Source organism: Pseudoliparis swirei, chromosome 19, assembly GCF_029220125.1.
Source record: "Pseudoliparis swirei isolate HS2019 ecotype Mariana Trench chromosome 19, NWPU_hadal_v1, whole genome shotgun sequence".
NCBI lineage: Eukaryota > Metazoa > Chordata > Actinopteri > Perciformes > Liparidae > Pseudoliparis > Pseudoliparis swirei.
Window position 1 is genome coordinate 19,477,113 of NC_079406.1, and position 19,045 is coordinate 19,496,157.

The 19,045-nt window shown below is 40.6% G+C and overlaps 2 protein-coding genes across 4 annotated transcripts; one reads left to right on the forward strand and one right to left on the reverse strand.

The window, feature by feature from the left end:
• The first annotated feature begins 20 nt into the window (after positions 1-20).
• lamp2 (lysosomal-associated membrane protein 2) lies at positions 21-11,082 on the forward strand. Of its 3 annotated transcripts, none has more exons than XM_056439456.1 (9): positions 21-159; positions 1,807-1,922; positions 2,683-2,893; positions 2,978-3,139; positions 3,228-3,451; positions 3,570-3,677; positions 4,136-4,190; positions 4,288-4,458; positions 9,982-11,082. In XM_056439456.1, the coding sequence occupies exons 1-9, from the start codon at positions 114-116 to the stop codon at positions 10,122-10,124; spliced, it is 1,236 nt and encodes a 411-aa protein (XP_056295431.1). In that variant the 5' UTR covers positions 21-113; the 3' UTR covers positions 10,125-11,082. The 3 variants fall into 3 exon arrangements, with proteins under 3 accessions (XP_056295431.1, XP_056295430.1, XP_056295432.1); XM_056439455.1 differs by having other exon boundaries at positions 9,183-10,074; XM_056439457.1 differs by lacking the exon at positions 9,982-11,082 and adding an exon at positions 6,320-8,993.
• Positions 11,083-12,425: 1,343 nt separating this feature from the next.
• Positions 12,426-18,000, reverse strand: atp1b4 (ATPase Na+/K+ transporting subunit beta 4). Its single transcript, XM_056439480.1, has 9 exons — positions 17,859-18,000; positions 17,595-17,663; positions 16,756-16,972; positions 15,118-15,246; positions 14,871-14,975; positions 14,316-14,515; positions 13,702-13,758; positions 13,501-13,593; positions 12,426-13,413 (listed from the first exon to the last, which is right to left on the reverse strand). Exons 2-9 carry the CDS (start codon positions 17,658-17,660, stop codon positions 13,252-13,254), a joined length of 1,029 nt encoding a protein of 342 aa, XP_056295455.1. The 5' UTR covers positions 17,661-17,663; positions 17,859-18,000; the 3' UTR covers positions 12,426-13,251.
• Positions 18,001-19,045: the final 1,045 nt, after the last annotated feature.

The following is a 19,045-nucleotide window of genomic DNA, read 5'->3' on the forward strand; positions in this document are numbered from 1 at the left end:
TTCCTGGTACAGTCGGCGGCTGAGCTCCGGACTAAACACCGCTGACTGAGCGCTACGATCGGGTTATTCATCGTCTCTCCTGTGGCTGACACTCCAAAACACATCCAGCGACCATGTATCGATATGCTTCAGTTGTTTGTTGCCTCTGCTTTGCAATCGGTATGTATCATCACCTCAATTCGTCTTTAAATTTAAATGCAAAAAAATCTGTCTGTGAAGTGACGCGATTAACGATAAAGTTATGGGACGCAACGGGCCTGGTGCTGCTGGGCTGGGGCCAACTGCTGCTCTGACGGAGTATTAAACATACTGTTTAGTTTGTTAACTGCCTAATAATTCAGACGTAACTGTGGTCTGGGGGTAGATTTACATGACAGGCCTTGTTGGTTGAATTCCAGATGATTAACTCGCTCATGAAGCTTGATTACCAATTGTTAGCTACGTCAACAACATTCAGCATGAACGCCGTTAAGTCGCCATACGCAGCTCAAGAAGCTACATTTTCCGTTGGTATGTATCTTGCAGACCACAGTTTAAGAACCGGGAACTGTACAGCTTTACGGTCGCACTGCCTCAACGTGTTGATTAATGTTGGATTAACGTCAACTCGTTAGATAACACTTGTTTTGCAACTCAAGTTTGAGTAGATGATGAAATCCTGAGTCTAAACAACGTCAGCCACACACAAACACGCACAACACGAGAACTGAAACCCAGTTTGTCACGATAATAAAACGCATTCACACTTTATTTCCTTGTAGACTCGTAATCATTAATGTTTATGTTGGTTTGGAGCTTGCGGTCGGTTAGCACGTGACACCGGAACACACGGACGTTCTGCGACGTAGCTAGCTAGTTAGCAAACTAGCTAACCTAGCCTAGTTAACAACTGTACAATGGTCGTTTCACTGAATTGATATATTATGACTCCAAATAAATACACACAACACAGAAACCATCATTACATTTATTTCAGATGAACGTTTCAAATGAGGAGTCCGATGTCACGTCTTCTGTAGATACTAACGTTACATCCATGCTAGCTGTTACTCGATCCACTGCGTTAGCCAATGTTAGTTTGACATGTTATATTTAGCTTATAGTTCGGTCGTTTTCCTTGATGTTTAGGTCTCAATTGCTGACAGATGTGATGTTTCACCACATTGTGTGACCCATTAAGTTCTTAAACCTTGTAAAGGCCTTTGGTTCTGTTTTCACTGTGAATATTTTATTGTAGCTACCTTATCACATCATGCATTGTGTTCGTCGTCAACAAGAAACGGTGCTCCCTTAAACAGGATCACAAAATGTGATTTAAATGTGCATAGTAATATTAAAAACATCTGTATGAGTCTAAACGTAGTGCTTTGTAAGATGAATAATGAGATTGTAGCAGCCGCCTGTTAAGTTGATGACAAACCACATATTGTAAATCTGAATGGACCTTGGCCTTGCTTCTGTTAATTCTAAACAACTTCTCAAAGCCTGTAGAAAGGTACAGGGCTTTGTTTTATGGCTGCATTTTTATTTTAGGAGTGTACTGTCATTTAGAATATCACAAGAGTGTTTTCATGTTGTTCAGTGAACCTGGGGTCATGTGATTTTGTTCCATACATCAAGAATAACTCTTACATTTACTCCACTTGCACTACACAGGTAGTCGCAGATTTGGGGCTAGTTTTCTATTATTGCATTACGATGTTGCGTAAACATTTGTCCCATTTTGTTCACAAAATTAGCTGATCCAAGTGTTTTTTACTATTTGGCATTGGTTGATAATGGAGTCACTTTACGGTTTCTTTTCAGCGTTCCAGCTGTCACACGGCACTTCGGTGACTGTCAAAGACAAAGACAACAATACATGCCTCTTTGCCAATCTGATGATCAACTTCACAGTCTCTTATGAAGTGGCTGGCAATGAGGTGAGTGTCTGGTCACAAGAACTTCCACTATGACCGACTGTGTTTTTGGTTTATTTAGTAGATCAGGCAACACAATATACTTCTGATATTAGTTTACATAGCAAAGCATCTCTGCTCTTATCAAGCAGTCTAAATAACGTTAGTCACACACACCATGGCTAAGAGTAAAAACGATAACTAAAACCCAGTTGTCACAGTAATAAAACACATTAACACTATCTGGCAACTCTTGTAGGAAAGAAATGTCATCATGGAAATGGAAATGAGGGGAGTTTCGACAAATCAAATATATTCTTACTATTCAGCATTCCAGTTAGTGAGTTTTCCTGATCCATATCCTGCGCTTGTCATATCCTGTGTGCTTCAAATGTATTTACATCTTTAGACAGTTTCTCATCTGTGTTTATAAATAATGGATCTAGCCTATGAGAATATTGTTAATGTCATGTTTCCAGGGGAGATGTTTAGGAGCAAGAACCTGATCTTAAGTTTGACAGAATGTTTGATATATTTACTATTGTCTTTTTTTAAAGCATTTGTAGGTTATTGTTTTTGTTAAGCACATAAGAAGAACAATATAGTAAGGCAGAGGCCTTTGCATGACTTGAAACAATTCTCTGTTCAGGGTCAGTGTAACTTCTTCAGGAACTAAAACTCTGTTACATTTTGTTCTCTTATTTTTCTTGAGGTCAATGAAATGATCTTTTAAACAGTTTAACATCATGCTTGTTTAATAAGTTTACAATCTGCTTTTTTTTAGAGTGCAACAGTGACTTTTGGACTTCCTGATGATGTCACAACAAATGGAAGTACTTGTGATAACACAAGCTCAACGTTGAAGCTCAATTTTGGTAAAGGATTCTCCTGGAGCGTGAACTTTACCACCAATGGAAAGCTGTACAAGGCTGACACCATCACCTTTACCTACAACCTCAATGACACAACTGTCTTCCCTAATTCTGTAGTTAATGGTAACTTCTACACTTCAAAGTGAAAAAACACATTTGGATGAAAGACCTTTTACTGATGTTGATATGTTTTGGAATTTCTTTTAGACACTGCAACTGTTACTGCGAAGCCTCAAATCCCGGACATAGACATCGACACCTGCTACTCATGCAATAGTAAAGAGACGCTAGAGGCTGACGTAGTCAATCAGACGCTGTGGAAAGTGCTCATACAGGCTTTTGTCAGTAACGACAGCATAAGTGAAAACAGTAAGTGCGAACACGGCATCACATCTGATCCTACCTGGAATATTTTTCTCCAGTGCTTGTTACATTCATTGTTTGTTCTCTCCCACAGTTACTTCTTGTGCTGCTGACCTACCCAACACGACCACAGTTGCCCCTATCACTAATGCCACCACTTCTACCCCTGTAACAAACTCTTCCACTGCCCCTCCTCCGACCACCACCCCCACCCTGCCCACACCCACAGCCGGGAAGTACAGCATCAAGCCTGATGAAAACAGCACAGCCTGTCTGATAGCCAACTTTGGCCTGCGGATCAATGTCAAGAAAATAGAGGTATGTTCATAAACGCAGAATTCTAATGTTGTAATCATGTTTTACAGATTATAAACGGATGATCTTCCTTCGTGCTTTTCTTGATTTTATTCCCTTCTCTTCCTTTTTATGTCCCAAGATGAACTTTGAGCCCAACGGGACAACAGTCTCTGGCTCATGCGGAGTCAACAGCAGTCAGCTGGTGTTGACGTCCAGCTCAATGACGATCACACTCACTTTCGCCAATGTAAGTTTGATGAACCTCCCTCGTCACATTTTCTCAGTGTTTAAAGGATGTCTTTTGAATTTTAGGATAATTATAACCAAACGATTTCCTATTTTCTTAAAGTGTATGTATATGTATACATATTTATATATATGTATGTGTATATATTTATATATATTTTTAATTTTTATTTATCTTTATCTCTGATCATGCAGAGAAACCAAAAATGTCATTTCCATTTTTTTAAATGTGAGAATTTGCCAGTTTTCCTTATTTTGATATGCTAGAATTGAACTTTGCTTGGATAAAATAAGATATTTGATGACTTCTCATAGACGGGGTGCAACACAAATGTGAAATGTTCTTGTCCCTAAAAAAAAAGACAATGTAAATGTTTGTATTCTGCATGTGGGGGTTCATTTGTTAAAAAAAGGACATTTTGATACAGTTTTTGTGTTTCTTTGTTTCTGTCTTGAAAGGACACAAAGAAATTCCACCTACATGCTCTGAACATCACCGGAAAGACAAGCTCTGGTAATTAGAATAATCATATCTTCCACAAAGACCAGGAGCAGTACCGAGAAACAAGCGAATGTCAAGTGTTTTCTTTTATACCTGCGTTTCTTTCAAGGTGTGGAGTTTTCTGAAGTGAACACCAACCTGAGTCTGTGGGAGGCGGCTGTCGGCAGCTCCTACATGTGCAACAAGGAGCAGAACTACACCATCACCAGCCAGCTCACCCTCTACACCTTCGACCTTCAAGTACAACCTTTTGGAGTCAAGAAGGGTGTTTTCAGTACAGGTATGTAATTCTTTAAAGTCTCTTGAGGCTGTCATGAGTAAGATGGTCTTTGCAGTGTTTGAATCAACACAATGGATTATATTGTTGTGTATATAGTATTTCAAAAATAACAAAAACAATAGATCTTATTTTGTGACCCTCCCCCCCCCCCCTTCAAGGAGTCCTGAGCCCCAGTGTTTAACCACTGGTTAGAATCCTCTTTAGGGCTGCAACTAACGATTATTTTGATAATCGATTAATCGGTTGATTATTTTATCGATTAATCAGATAAAAAAACGTTAATTTTCAACCCTTTATTCAAAACAGGGGCCGTACGGTCATGGAAAATCTGGAAAAGTCATGGAATTTTTAAATGGCTATGAGCAGGCCTAGAAAAGTAATTTAAAAAATAAAATCCCAAAATATTTGGAAAAGTGCAAATTTGTTTTATTCAAATGTTAATTTACACGGTATATATACGGTATGCTTTGGAATTCTCATTGTTATTTTAAACACTACATCTTCTCACTTTGTCACGTATAGACAGAGTTTTCACAAAATGTTTAATCATGGAAATTTGGTTTAAAGTCATGGAAAGGTCCTGGAGATCCACTGGTCACCATGGTGATGAACCCTGTTCACTGGTCAGCATGGTGATGAACCCTGTTCACTGGTCACCATGGTGATGAACCGTCACAAACAGACTGACAGCGTTACTCTCCTGAGCAGTGGTCCCCATGTGGCCCCCTGAACAATATCAGAGACGCGTTCCGATTTATTATTTTGTTCACCTGGCCCGCTGCCGTTGAGATTGCAGTGAGACGCGGAAAAAATGTGAAGTGGTGCTCTTCACAATAAAACATCTTTGATGGGACGTGTCGCGTCTCGGCCAATCAGCGTTCAGATGTCCACAGCGTTTGGGAAGTTAGGTTAGCTTGAATGTTAGTCCGCTACATCTGCTGCTGTCACGCTGCACGGTGTAGCGATACTAACAAAGTTCCCGTACGTTAAAAACGATGTGATTTAGCATATTTTTTATATCGATACTTCATTAAAAGAGCGCACGATCAGAGCGCACGCGCTGCTCCGCTCCGTTAAATATTGTCTGCACGCGCAGCGCTCACACAGCGAGTGGCGTCGTGGCTTATCTCCGTTGCCTTTCTCCGTGGAAAAATATTTTACGCTATCCGCCACGGAATAAATAACCACGTTTTCTACGTTATACTCTTGTGGAAATGCCACACACGTCGTGACATGTAGCGCCCTGGTGTCTGGGTTCATAACGTCACCCGTAGGCGCACTTAGCTCCGTGAATGTCTCCGACGACGTGAATGACTTCCGCTTCCAGCGCCACGTGAGCAGCAGCAGCCAATTAGATTCATCAACAGAGGAGCAGCTCAGCGCTGATTGGCTCTCACAACGCAGCGTTCCGTCCTCTTCCTCTCCGCTCGTTTCCCCTGCGCCGCTCTGCGCTCAACTCAACTTTTTTTATACTCCGTGACTTATTGAGCGCCGTAATAATCGCGCGACACAACGAATCGATAATGAAATTCGTTGCCAACTATTTTAATAATCGATTTTTATCGATTTTATCGATTCGTTGTTGCAGCCCTAATCCTCTTTCTAATCAAGTCCATGCAAGGCTAATGTACATCTTCATGATCACTCGCAAATTCACTTCGAAATTACATCCTGCAGCATGTCTTCATTGGTACTAAGTGTGTCGACCATCAGCTATCATGCCAAAGATGTCCATTCAACTGAGCACGGTGTTATGTGTTATTGTTTTGGCACAGCTGATGGCAAATAATCTGTTGTCCTGCTGTTGTTAATCAGAAAATCACTGTTCCACCTGTTGACCTAACTCTCTTTTTATCTGCAGCCCATGAATGTTCACTGGATGACACCAGCATCTTAATCCCAATCATTGTTGGCGCTGCTCTGGCTGGCTTGATTCTCATTGTAGTGATCGCTTACGTGATTGGTCGAAGAAAGACTTATGTTGGATATCAGACCCTTTAAATCCAGTTTTCTATCAATATCATGGGGTTTCCAAGCCTGGTCCTTGGGTTTCATGTGCAATTGTTTAATTGGCAAATAACTTGAAAAACATCAAGAGCCAAAATCTAAACTAAAGTCTCTGGGAAAAAATACATTATTGAATTTACTGGTCATTATGAGACATGAAATGCTCAAGTAGCATTTTTGTATTGCAATTTCCTCAAGAGTTTGTAATGATACTACAATAAGGAGTAAACCCCTATGTAAAGATGGAGGTTTGGTGTTTTTGTCAAGGACCAAACTTGTCTACCCCAATGTTTCTTTTTTTTTTTGTTGATGAGCAAGTGCAACATCCACAAACCTCTTTTTTTCATTTCAGTAATCATTATCGCATGAAAGGTGACTTTCAATACAATATGTATAGTTTATTCACATGTACAGTACACTTCTACATGGACAAAATCCACTTTCATTCTTAACAGGAGATGTGATTCAATTTAAATCGGTTGCGGTAGGATCCTGCACTTGCTCTGCAGACATAACCCTTTTTGTTTCCACTTGTCACTGTTTAATCTTTGTGCACATTTTAATTTTAATTTTCAGTATTTTTTGACTGTTCATCCACATAATTATTTACGTTATAAAAGAACAATAATAATCAGGAGCCTTAAAGCTTTCTTTCTTCCTTGGGGACAAGTCACAAGGATGAAAGTAATGCTTTTAGCCCATGTTTTCCCCTGTAGAGCAGGAGAAACATTGGAATCATCATGTGGCTCAAATCCTATTTACAAAGTGACATCAACGTGTTTGTTGTTGAAACATAAATAGATCGTTTCTTCTGGTTGACGTTTCGGTATCCAGCAGTAGGTCCAGGTGGAACGAAGGACATTAATGAGGTCTCATTTACATTAAGGTGTACCGTTACATCGTTACTGTCATTAATCACACCTGTGCCTTTCCTGCTGTACAATGTGAAAATGTCTGCTATTTTGAAAAGGTCTCTTAAATATGCACACGCAGAGAATAAATCTGACCAGAAACATCAACTGTCCTTTTCTCACAACCAGTTTTGGCATTAGGTTTAGAAAAGGGAGAGTTTGGTTAAGTAGATATTCCTTTCTCATGAGGATATTTACATAAAAATGCACTTAGGCGCTCGTTAAATGTCTGCATTATGTTGAGACTGTCTCACGTGTGTGTGTGTGGGCTTGGCCTGAGCTGTAGAGGACAGCAGCTGGACCAGGCGGCGTTAAAACCCCTGGCAATGTTGTATGAACAAGAAACTATAGAAAAATGTCCGAAAGTATTAGTTCAAGATAGAGTTTAATACAATAGTTTGACATTTTGGCTCCAATTATTTGCTTTCTTGCTGAGAGTTTGATCTGAATATTCAGTTCGATATGAATCTTCAGCCCTGAGACAGTTGAGCTTCGCACAAAGACTAGAAACGCTGGGACAAGCCGGCTCTGTCCCCACCAAACGTCTTTACCACTCCCGCCATCGCTCACTTGGCATGTTCCATCATGTTTGTTTGAGCGTTATTGATGTTCTCTTCTCGCTCTCAGAAATAAAGCACAAAAAGCACTCCTTTTTAAAGCTCATCTTGTGTGTTTTGATCCATGTTTGTTCAACAGTGCTGGCAAAGATCAAACAACCCCAAACCCGTCATGAGATTTTCGTTACAAAAATTGCTGAAAAGCACAAAAAAACAATCATTTATGTATAAAAGACAAAACTGTTTTCATGAAGTAAGAAGCTGAAAGCAGGTTTTTACGGGAGCTTTTAAGTCAGGGAAATAGTGTAGGTTAGAGTGACGCAGTATCAGGGATGGAGTCGAGCCCCCGAATATGTATTTCTGTATTGATAGAAACAAATATTGCACACAGTAGGTACTGTGTATTGTTGCTTAATTGTTGTGTACTATTATCCTTATTACTTTTCAAGACTGGAGACAAGCAGGCAGCCAACTACATTGAATATGAATGGAGATAGTTGCATTTTTAATTAAGTTGCTAACAGAATTCGCTTTCCCAGGATATTTTGCATGTGTTGATAAATAGTTCAAATATGAGCTTTATTTTTTGCTTATAATTGTGTCGTTCTTGTATATTTCAGCTTTGTACAATCTCAGTTGCCTTAATTCTAAAGATGGGTTTTGCAGCACTGATATAGATGTTTGTTTTTCTCAACCTTAATCTCCTTTGTTCTCAATAAATCATTTGAACAGGTTTATCATCATGACGGCTGTGCCTTGCTTAATGATACATTTCTCTTTTGGTCATTCAATAACTCGCTCCTACGCGTCAGAAACCTTTTTGGTTGGTTTCCCTTCACTGTTTGAGAACATCGCTCACACAATTCATCTAAAGGGAATGTGTGCTGCGAGGCCATCTTGATAAAGATAAATGAACCCGAGTGTTTTGGGAATAGAGAGGATTTTGTCTCCATTCACCTACGCTATTTTCTATAATACGTTTGATTTGAAATTGTCTGGCAGACTGGAGCTTTTTAGTCTTTTAAGATTGATGGAAATAAAAATGTGTTTCTGCCCTGGACACCCGAGTGAATGTTTATTCTTGTTTGAAACTGTTGCTGCTTTAAATACTTGGGGGGGGGGGCTTCTTAAAGTCAGTAAGCAGGCTATGCCTTTCTTTCAACCGTTCATGCCTTTAACCATTAATATTTTTAACCATAACACTTCTTCTCTAAGACATTCACCTCTCTGCTCTCTTCACCCCGTCTAGCTGAGGATTGCCAGCCTGATGATGTGGACAGCTTCATTGTTCCCGTAGCTGTCGGAGTTTCCCTGCTTGTTCTCATTCTTATCGTTCTGCTGGCCTACTTCATCGTGAGAAAGAGAAACATGGGCTCCACCTACGAGTCTTTATAATGAACCCTTCCTCGTTTAGCTCTTAATACTCTTCCAATGATAGTCAGTTAATTCCTACACTTTGACAAACAATTGTGTTGTATTAACATTTCCATGTCGTGTTTCGTGCTGACTGTTTTCGTGAAGGAATCATTTTATATTTTCGGAAATGTGCAAGAAATTTGGAACCACTCCTTATTTATATAGCTGGAGTCGATTAGCTTAGCAAAACGACTTGAAGCGGCCTAAAGCTCAGAGGAACATCTTGTCTCTTATATATTTTGTTTGACTGAAAGGATAACGTTCTGATAGTATAAAGAATGCGTTTGGTTTTTTTTGAGACTGCATACAAATCTATTGAACGGACTTTAAGCATTTTGCACATTTCCCAAAGTCTTGACTATTTCTTTGAGAATTTCCTTTACTCGTATACTGCATGACACCAATAAGTAACATCCACTTGAGTGATTCTCTTAGTGTCTGGAATATTTGATAACCCTTTTCTCTGATCTCAAACTTTCTGTAGGTTCTGATCTCTGTTCTCGCTGCTCTGCCTTTTTTCTCTCCCCCTGTGTGGACTGTAAACATCCCAACTCCTCCTCGAGGTAATGTTTCCTGCTGACTAAAACCACTAACCTGCTGTCTGTCTGTCTCTCTTTCCGTCGGTCTGTCAGCTGAAGAATGCTTCCTGGACTCTGATTTGAGCTTTTTGGTGCCCATTGCAGTGGGCGTGGCGCTCAGCTTCCTAATCATCCTTGTGCTTATCTCTTACCTGATTGGTCGGAGGAAGAGTCGTACTGGCTACCAGTCTGTATAATCCAACCCCGCTGCTTCTGCCTCTCGCACCCTTTTCAACACCCGTCGCTGCATCGACAGCATCCCAAATGTCCTGCTCATTTTTGTTTGCCTAAAAATAACCTTAAGCTTATTTCTCCTACACGGTTCCAAAATGACCCCACCCACCAACGGTTTCCTTTTGTTTTTGCTTTAATGCCAATGACTAAATCGACAAGCAAAACATTTAGGATCAATATTGCATCATTTGATTGTAGATTGCATGTTTTGAGAACTACATTTATGGCTGTGAGAAGCCGCTCACCTCCTCAATCCCCAGAGAGGCCTTTTCCCCTCTCGCTTTCCGTGCTGTATAATAGTATAAGTGTAAATTACTAACTTGTATAGAATGACTGACATTGATTTTTGATGACGTGAATGTAACGAGCAAGCTCCACTGTTCCATCCCAGGCGCCAATGTTATTGCGTTGTCTTAACCTTCATGTAAAATAAATTATGCCTAAAGGAAATACTCCCTTTTGCACTTTTAGTCAGTAAATTGTAGTTTGATGAAAGGGACACTAACTGCGACACTTTACCAGCATCGGGAACAGTTTATTTTTGTTTTTTGGGGAATGTTTCGTGTTTCTTTCACCGTCATAAAGAAGATTTATTTTCTTGAAATGTACACTTTACATTTGAGTGTTTGGTGAATCGATGATAGTGTTGTACCCTTGTTTTCTCAAAGGTGTAACAATTATGTCACCAGGATCTAATTTGGTTGCATGTACATTGATTTCTCCCAAGACTACTCTTCACGTGATAGGCTACTACAATAAAATCGACGGTAATATTTAAGTCCCAGCATTTCATTTACACGACTCTCGGTTCTGTTCATTCGATCGCTCCCCGCCGACAGTTTCGTGCCTTCCTGTTGTGCACCGCTGAGTTGCTCGATTGAAGCTTGTTTGGGGAACAAATTAAATAAAGTTTTGTTCTTGTTTCGTATCACTGTCATTCTTTTAACGGCTCGACTTTCAGTGTGAAGTTTCCAGGAGCTCGTGAGTCTTGTGAGCGAGCTGAATTCAAAGGTTAACGGTTGTCAACTAAACGCTCACGTGGCTGAACTGCTGGGATTGCCCATAATGTCTTTTCAACTTTGTTTAAAAGCTGTTATAAAGTTTTTTTATAACCAGAGGCATGACACACTCCCGCTATCACAGGCATTCAGGCCGTTATGAAATTTTACACAGAGGTCACAGGAGATGAAGGCTCAAGTTTAGTTTATACAATGTAAAGAATTGTTAATCTGTGTTTGGTTGTCATGAGCTTTCCTTCCTTGTTGTTGGGTGTCCTTTAAATATCAGTTTTATTTAACCTGCCATTATAAAACTCTTGTTTAAAAACGTTTACAAGTGTCGTAACTCTTCCCTTTTCCACAAACGTGGCCTGCACTTCTGAAAAGATTAATAAATACACACTTGCTGCCCCAGAATTACCCCCCCAAAATGACTTATAACAACCTTCTACTTTACAACTTCAGTCATAATCACCATCACCACCATATATCTGCAATGACATTCACAGTAGCTAACTAGAATAGGCACTCGGTAGAGCGCATACCTTCGCATATCACAAGATTGGGCATTGAATTATGAACATTTTGGCATTAGTTGCATGCCAATTGGACACATTGACTGCGCTATGGTAAAAAGAAGATGTTGACCTTTTTATGACCTTGACCTTTGGCCCGGTTGATCCCAAAATCTAATCAAATGGTCCCCGGAAAATAACCAATCATCCCACCAAATTTCATGCGATTCGGTTCAATACTTTTTGTGTTATGCGAGTAACACGCATACAAATAAATAAGTAAATAAATAAATACACGGCGATCAAAACATAACCTTCTGCATTTTCAATGCGAAGGTAATAAGCTAAACTATGATGTGCACATCTTCACTGCAGCTTGCATGGCTGTAGATGATTTGCTTTTTTATAACCAATAAATATATATTTCAAGTTTTATAAGTTATGGAAGAGACATGAGCTATGTGTTGCCTTTGTTAGACCTCATAAATAAACCGTCAAACTCCAGCCACAAAAACATCAACACCAATCATAAATAGAAGATATTGAAATACATTGCATTGAACCTTTATGCAGTTTGAAATGTCTAATTTTCTGTAGCAGACTTATGCAACATGTCATCAGTTCAAGGTTTTATACTTTGATTTTCAAATGGGTTTACATGCAAGAGAATGTAACGTTTTACAAAAAGTCAAAGAGTTTAGGTATGCTACAAGCGTTGTAAAAGTTGATGTGGAAGAAAACTTACAGTACATACCAGAATATTGTATTTATTATAAGATCTATAATATGAATAAATACAACATTGATACCATGTTTAGTAGCAAAGTTCAGACAGAGATTAATACTATCACAAAACAATTATGTTTAAATGGTACAGACCTTTTGCAAACTATTTCACAGTACAGTATGTCTCTTTATTGATCAGTCTTGTGTAGTATTTCATTTTAAAAAGCAAATGTTTTTACAAAAGAATGCAAGTAGTGGCTTGTGATGCTTTATCATAAATGTATAATACTGCTCTATTCAACAAAAATATAGTAATAGTGTATTTGCAGTCATTTACTATGTCTTTTTTTACTGTGTAAGTACAGTATAAGTCTTGCTTTCAGTGTTTGCATGATAGATAATTCTTACAATATACATGTTTGAAAAATATAATTCAAAACAAATTAGTACACATTGTCACACAAAACTGTGCTCACAAAACCATGATCTAACCTGATATACCAATATTTCAAATTGCCTAGTAATGTTTTAAGTCACAATTGGATTTGCATAGCCAGAAACTCTAACTATTGGGCAGAGCGTCATTTAGTTTGATTAATCTTGCTAATCATTACAAAATATCAGGAATTGTAACTCACTTTATGACACGATGACGCTCAGGAACAGAAACACAAGAGTAAACATCTACTTCTTGAGGAATTTGTTTCACAGCAAAATATGTGGATATTTAAGTAAAAGATGAGGAGAGGGAAACTATATATTTCATGGAAAATAATGGTTCAACATATTTTTTTCTTGTACATTTTCCTGCCTCGTCACAGGAGCATCCTGCTGGCAGCGATATCTTCGCCTCATGCTCCGATATCCAAGGAGAAGGTCACACTGCCCAGGTTTCGGTCAGTAGGGGAGTCGTTGATGATGCCCTTTCCATTCAGCTTGCATTGTACTTGGATGTGAGTGTCGTACTGCACCGACATGAAGCGCACAGCCACCACCGGCGCAGAGTAGTTTGTCTGAGACACAAGTGACACAACAGATGTCATTTCATATTTGATTCAAATTGTGGATATTCTGTCCACAAAGCTGAAACTCTCACTCACGTGTCTGAGCTTCCCGTAGTATGGATAGTAATTCAGGTCAAAAAAGCTTTTCGGGAAAAATTCGATTTCTCCCAAGGTGTCTGTAGGTCCTCTCTGAAAGAGCAAGAAGTTATGTTTTTTGACGTTTTCAGACATGTTGCTTATCGCTTTGATAATATTACATATTTTATTAATATGAGAGTGTGTTGATGATGAGTATACCTTAACTCCACAAGTCACGTTGACTGGTTTGCCCTGGCCAGGTAAGAATCCAATAATCTATTGAAAAGTAAGACCAGTAAGAAACAAACAAAGTTCTCTTCAATGCCTATTTTGGTTTTATATTTTTGTTTAGCATGTCTTCAAACTGTTTGCCTGAGAAAGACTTTGTAGGTCAAAACTTTGCATCAATAAAAATGTTGGTAGTTTGTAAATGTATAGTGTGTAGTGTGTAGTCAGTCTCTCATATTCCTTTGTATGCTTCTAGTGTTGGCTGTACACACTATCCACCTTCTTTGTTTCAACTCCAGCAAGAAAATGTTGTTATACATAAATAATACAAACGCAAAGGTTTTAATTCTGACTTTTCTAAAAAAACTAAATGAGAATGGGATTTTGCATAAGCTACCAATCAAAATTCGAAAAGTAGTGCACAAGTGGTTTCATGTGTGTTCATCCTCCCCCTGAAATAGCCACAAGATGTCACTCAATGAGAAAGCCATGAGCTTCAGCAGTCCGGTAACACACCGTGTTCCTGCTGCTTTATGTCCCCTCTTTTGTTTGTACATTTAAAAGCAAACCGTTGTGCGGGTCTTGGAGACTAATGCTCTTCTTACCCTGTTCATCCGAAGGAGGATGCATGGCCTTCCCTGAGAATAGCCATAGTTGGGGTCCTGCAGCCCCGAACAGTCCCCCAGCCAGGACCTCCTGAACTCACACGATTTCCGCTCTGCGCTCTCTTCCAAGTCGTCCTGCATGAAGTATCTGTCGTGTGAGCAATGAATATTCTTCTTCTGCTGAGGGTCGTCGTTATACTCTGAAAATGGAGAGAGCGGGGAGCAAGAGGCAGGCGGGTGGGGTGGGGGAGGGGGGGGGGGTGAAAGGGGGAGGAGGAGGGCATAAATAAAATCCATGCAACAGCAATACCCTGCCAGACTCAGGCCTCTGATTAAGTAAGCTAAACAAAAGCAGGGGAAGAAAAAAAAGAAAGAATTGAATGGCTGCACTCTGCCCACAAAGAGGCTTCCCTTCCCAGCATGCCCTGCAAGAATCAAATGGAAAAAGGGGACAAAGGTAGTGAAGATGAGGATTAACTCGTTCTATGCGCGCTTGATTTTAAACAAATCCAACAACCTCATTTGATCTCCCCCCCCCCCCCTTCACAGACTCACGTTTCAGATATTCATCCATAGACTTGGCGTACATCTTCCAGGACTTGCGACTTGAGGCGTTGAAGTTGATCTCGTGGCCCTCTAGGTGTGGGGCCATCGTCATACCTGCCAGTGGAGACCCAGAGACAGTCAACTGTGCTGAGACTCAGATAGAAGCAGGAGACTAAAGGACAGTGGAGCAGAGAGACGAGAGGAAAGGGACAGCGGATGATGTAGTGGAGTGGTTTGAGGTTGGGGTTTTATTTACCTGGTGGCATCACTCTATCATTGTAGGTTGGATGGTAGGGACTAATAGACCACATGAGGCAAAACATACAGCCACCAAACATGGCTGCAAGAAACAAATAAAGTGCAGCGTAGAAGAGAAGGATGAGGCCTGAAAGAGGAGTGAAAAAGGAGCTATTAGGGTGAATATTTCTTATTCAGTATTTGCACATAGGTGTCTTGCATAACAGACACTGCATTTCTCAACAAACCTCTGATATGAGCAAAGAAGGAAAATGACCCATTCATTTCCTCCTTAGCTCAGACCGTGTGGACTCCAGCTACTGTCCTCGATCCGGACGGTCATAATTTGTTGACTCATACTAAAGCCCTGTCCTGCCCTCATGTTTAGACTTGCAAATAACTCAAAATAACTAGTAGCTTTGGTATAAAATGTACTATAGTGAGGTAGTGTGAGAACTTCGTAACAAAGAAAGCCCGAGAACAATTTTCAATTACCAGTCCGTTAGCAACTAATCAAGCTAAACGTGTCCTAAATTTAATAGCTTTTGCTGTGCGGGCAAATTAACAGGGGACTAGTTGCAGCCAGCCTTGCATCCTCGATGCCACAAAGGCCTTTCTGTTTGAGCTCAGTGAGAATTCTCCCAGCTGTCCTTTCACTCAGGAACACAGTGAACCTCCGGTTGCATCGTAGTGAAGGTCTTTTGCAGCCATAGAGGCTCGGCCAGCTCCAAGGAGCCCCACTCACCCCGCTCTGGTATTGCGTGCCCTGTTACACACTCGTCTTACAGGACTCACAGCACAGGCTTCAACTCAGAGCCTTTCTTCATGAGACACATGGGCCCCACTGCTCCACAAGTGTGCACGCTGGTTTTGTCGCTGAAATGAGCTCTGAGCTCTGCCCGAGGATCTAGCATGGCAGCTCATGCAAGTAACACACACTTTTCTTGGATATCTCAACACTCAGTGGGATCATGTTTGCTATTGTGTACAGTAAAGCTGAGGGAGGGGCTCAACGGCGTCACATGGCACTACCCTGGAATACCAAGAGGCTGCTCCATCATCATTGACTCAACAAACTCATCCACTTGGTCGCGTCCTTCAAATAAAGTTGGCATACACCAAAGCTCAATTTGGCAGTAATCTCTAGAGATATTTTGGTTTTTTTTTAACGTGAAGAGCATCTCTGTGTTTAACTGCATATGAGGGGCCTGAAGCATGTAAAGTTCAGCAATGGGGTCACCAAGGGTTTGGGAAAGAGGCTGTGGAGAGCATGGTAAGATGTAGAGGAATGTGATTCCTGGCCAATGCGAGGCCCGGGACAGTGAGCTCCCGCTGGGGACATGTCCCCAGGCAGTCTGTTTTTGTCGGGCCACTCTGAATTGTCCATGCACCTATGTAAACATTGAGCATAAGGACACACACACACACTCGCAGCACAGTGAGCCGAGTCACTGGACTGGAGACATTTCTAACCCCATAAACGATCTTTTAAAGACATTAATACACTGTCTGCCAAACTGTAAAGCATTAGACATTAGATATGTAGTAATTGGACACATTGGACACATAGATTAAAAAATGAAGTACTTTTGCATTAATCCATACGTTCCCCCCTCATATCCCAACAACATAGAAGATGTCTTAATCGTCAACTCACTCCAGCTCTTCCCAGAGCGACCCATGAATTCGCGGGTCTCTGCATTCCACAAGTATGTCTTAATGTCGACTATTTTCTGGTGGAGCGTCCTCTCGGGTAACGGCCTGCGCTTCCATCTCTCAAAGTTCAGGTCTTCCTGCTCTAGAGGCTGGTGCTCGGCCAACTCCTCCTGCTCTTCCTCCAACTCCTGGCCATGTTTGAGTATCACTTTGTGAGGCTGGTTGAAAGAAGAAGGAGAGAAAAAACCCTCACCACACATATTCTTAACCGCTAAGATCGGCAGTCAACCTATTTTATTTTCAAATCGCTGGCGGAAAAAAAAATGGCATGCCTTCTGATCCGAGTATGACAGACGATATAAACTGCCAGAGAGTGCTCTGCATATTAATGAACATCACACTGATGGTCCTGTCTCCTGTTTCTGCTGGTGACCTCTCTGGCACTCGTTGGGAGAGCTGACCTCCTCTGAGTGGACCCTCCTGCTTGGAGCAGCAGCTGCAGACAGCTGAGCTGGAGGGTCACTTCGACAGCCAGATGTTACTCACTGACTCTCAACATCCACCAGCAAGGACAGACAGATCTCAGAGGAACCGCAGGACGCTTCAAAGTGTCTCCAAAAAGTCACTTCATTTGGAAGAATTTGGCTTTCAAAAAGCTGTTAAATGTTTAAAATGATTCTTGTGCCAATAAAACCACTTGATTATTCAGTATATAATAACTCTGCTACAGAAATCTATCAACTCCATTGTTCGTGGGAAAAATTACTTAATTACGGCATCTGCTTCAGTGAATAACATGATTATAAAATTATACGTTTTATATCTAATATCAGCACTTACAAGACTTGGTGGTTGATTTTTAAGGAGCGTCTCTTCAGCTCCTCCCTCTGTGGAACTGGGCTCCATATTCTTCACAGAAGGAAAAAAGTACATGTTAAACCAATCACATCTCCCATGAAATTAACTAAAATATTGTTAAGTTAAATAACATTTTAAAAACGTTTCACAACAATGCCAAACTATCCCAAAAAATCACTGCAAAACAGACAGAAGAAACGAGTTGCAGGTGCAACACATTTAATTTAAATTAAAGATCTGACATACCTGAAGTTTTCTTTGCGATAGAAACGCGTCTTAATGTGTCGAAAGCCCTCTGGACGCCCAGAGAAAAAAATAACGTTTGTCAAAATGAGTTTGGGGATTTCATTAGAAAGTTTAAAGGCATGCAAAGGGGACCGGGTGTGGAGAGCCTCCTGCAACTAAGCTCGCATCATGGTGAATGAACGCTGGACAGAGAAAAACTGGGGGTGGGATACTAAGTGCTTTTTTTTGGACCTTGGAGACGTTTTGGCAGCGGCGTGGCGCACATCACTGCATTCAGTACACGTACACCACCGGCCATTGTCTGCTAAGCTGCAAGACGGAAGCGAAGCATGAATTTATAGTTTATTCCAACACAAGACACTGTTGTCAATCACGTCCTGCTGCGCACTGTACGTGCACATAAACAGTCGTATAATTAAAGTGCTTCTTAAAACATGTTCATGATTTATTTATTATAATTGTAGGCCTATGAGTTGTATTATTATTATCAGAATCAGAATCAGAATCAGAATCAGTTTTATTGGCCAAGTAAGTTTGCACAAACAAGGAATTTGACTAGGTAAAGTGTCTCTCAGTGCTTACACAAAATATACATTTCAACACAATACAATACAGAACAAACTAAACTTTTTATTGATCGGACATGTACTTAATATAAAAACACAAATAATTATGTTATGTAATATGACTGCCATTAAGTAGGCCTATTGTCTCTGCACATGCATTGATCCAGTTGCCACCGCCAGCATCTCCATAGACTTCTGCAGCAACTGCTTCCCATAAGCTCCGCTCTGGAGGAGTTCACGTTGTCCTCGTCCCTGATCCGATCTGCACGCCGGTCACGTACCGTTCGGTTACCCCATGTTAAAAGTGGGCGCCGTGGGGTCGGGAGGGGGGGCTTTTTTTATTCTTCTTCTTTTACATGAAAAGATAAATTGCGTCATGGAAAAAACACTTCTTTGAGATTTTCGCGGCAAAAACGTGCACGTGTTCCTGTGTGCGCGTGCGTATGCGTGTGTGCATGTTACAGTGAAGGCCTTCGCCCCACATAAGGACATTTGCAGAGAAACTAAAATCACCACAACGTTTTGCAAGAACCGTATATAGAAATGTCATGTGCCTGTTCATGCAGAGGGATTCTCTTTATCTTATTTATGTATATGCCATTTAAAAGAGGCTTGATTGCT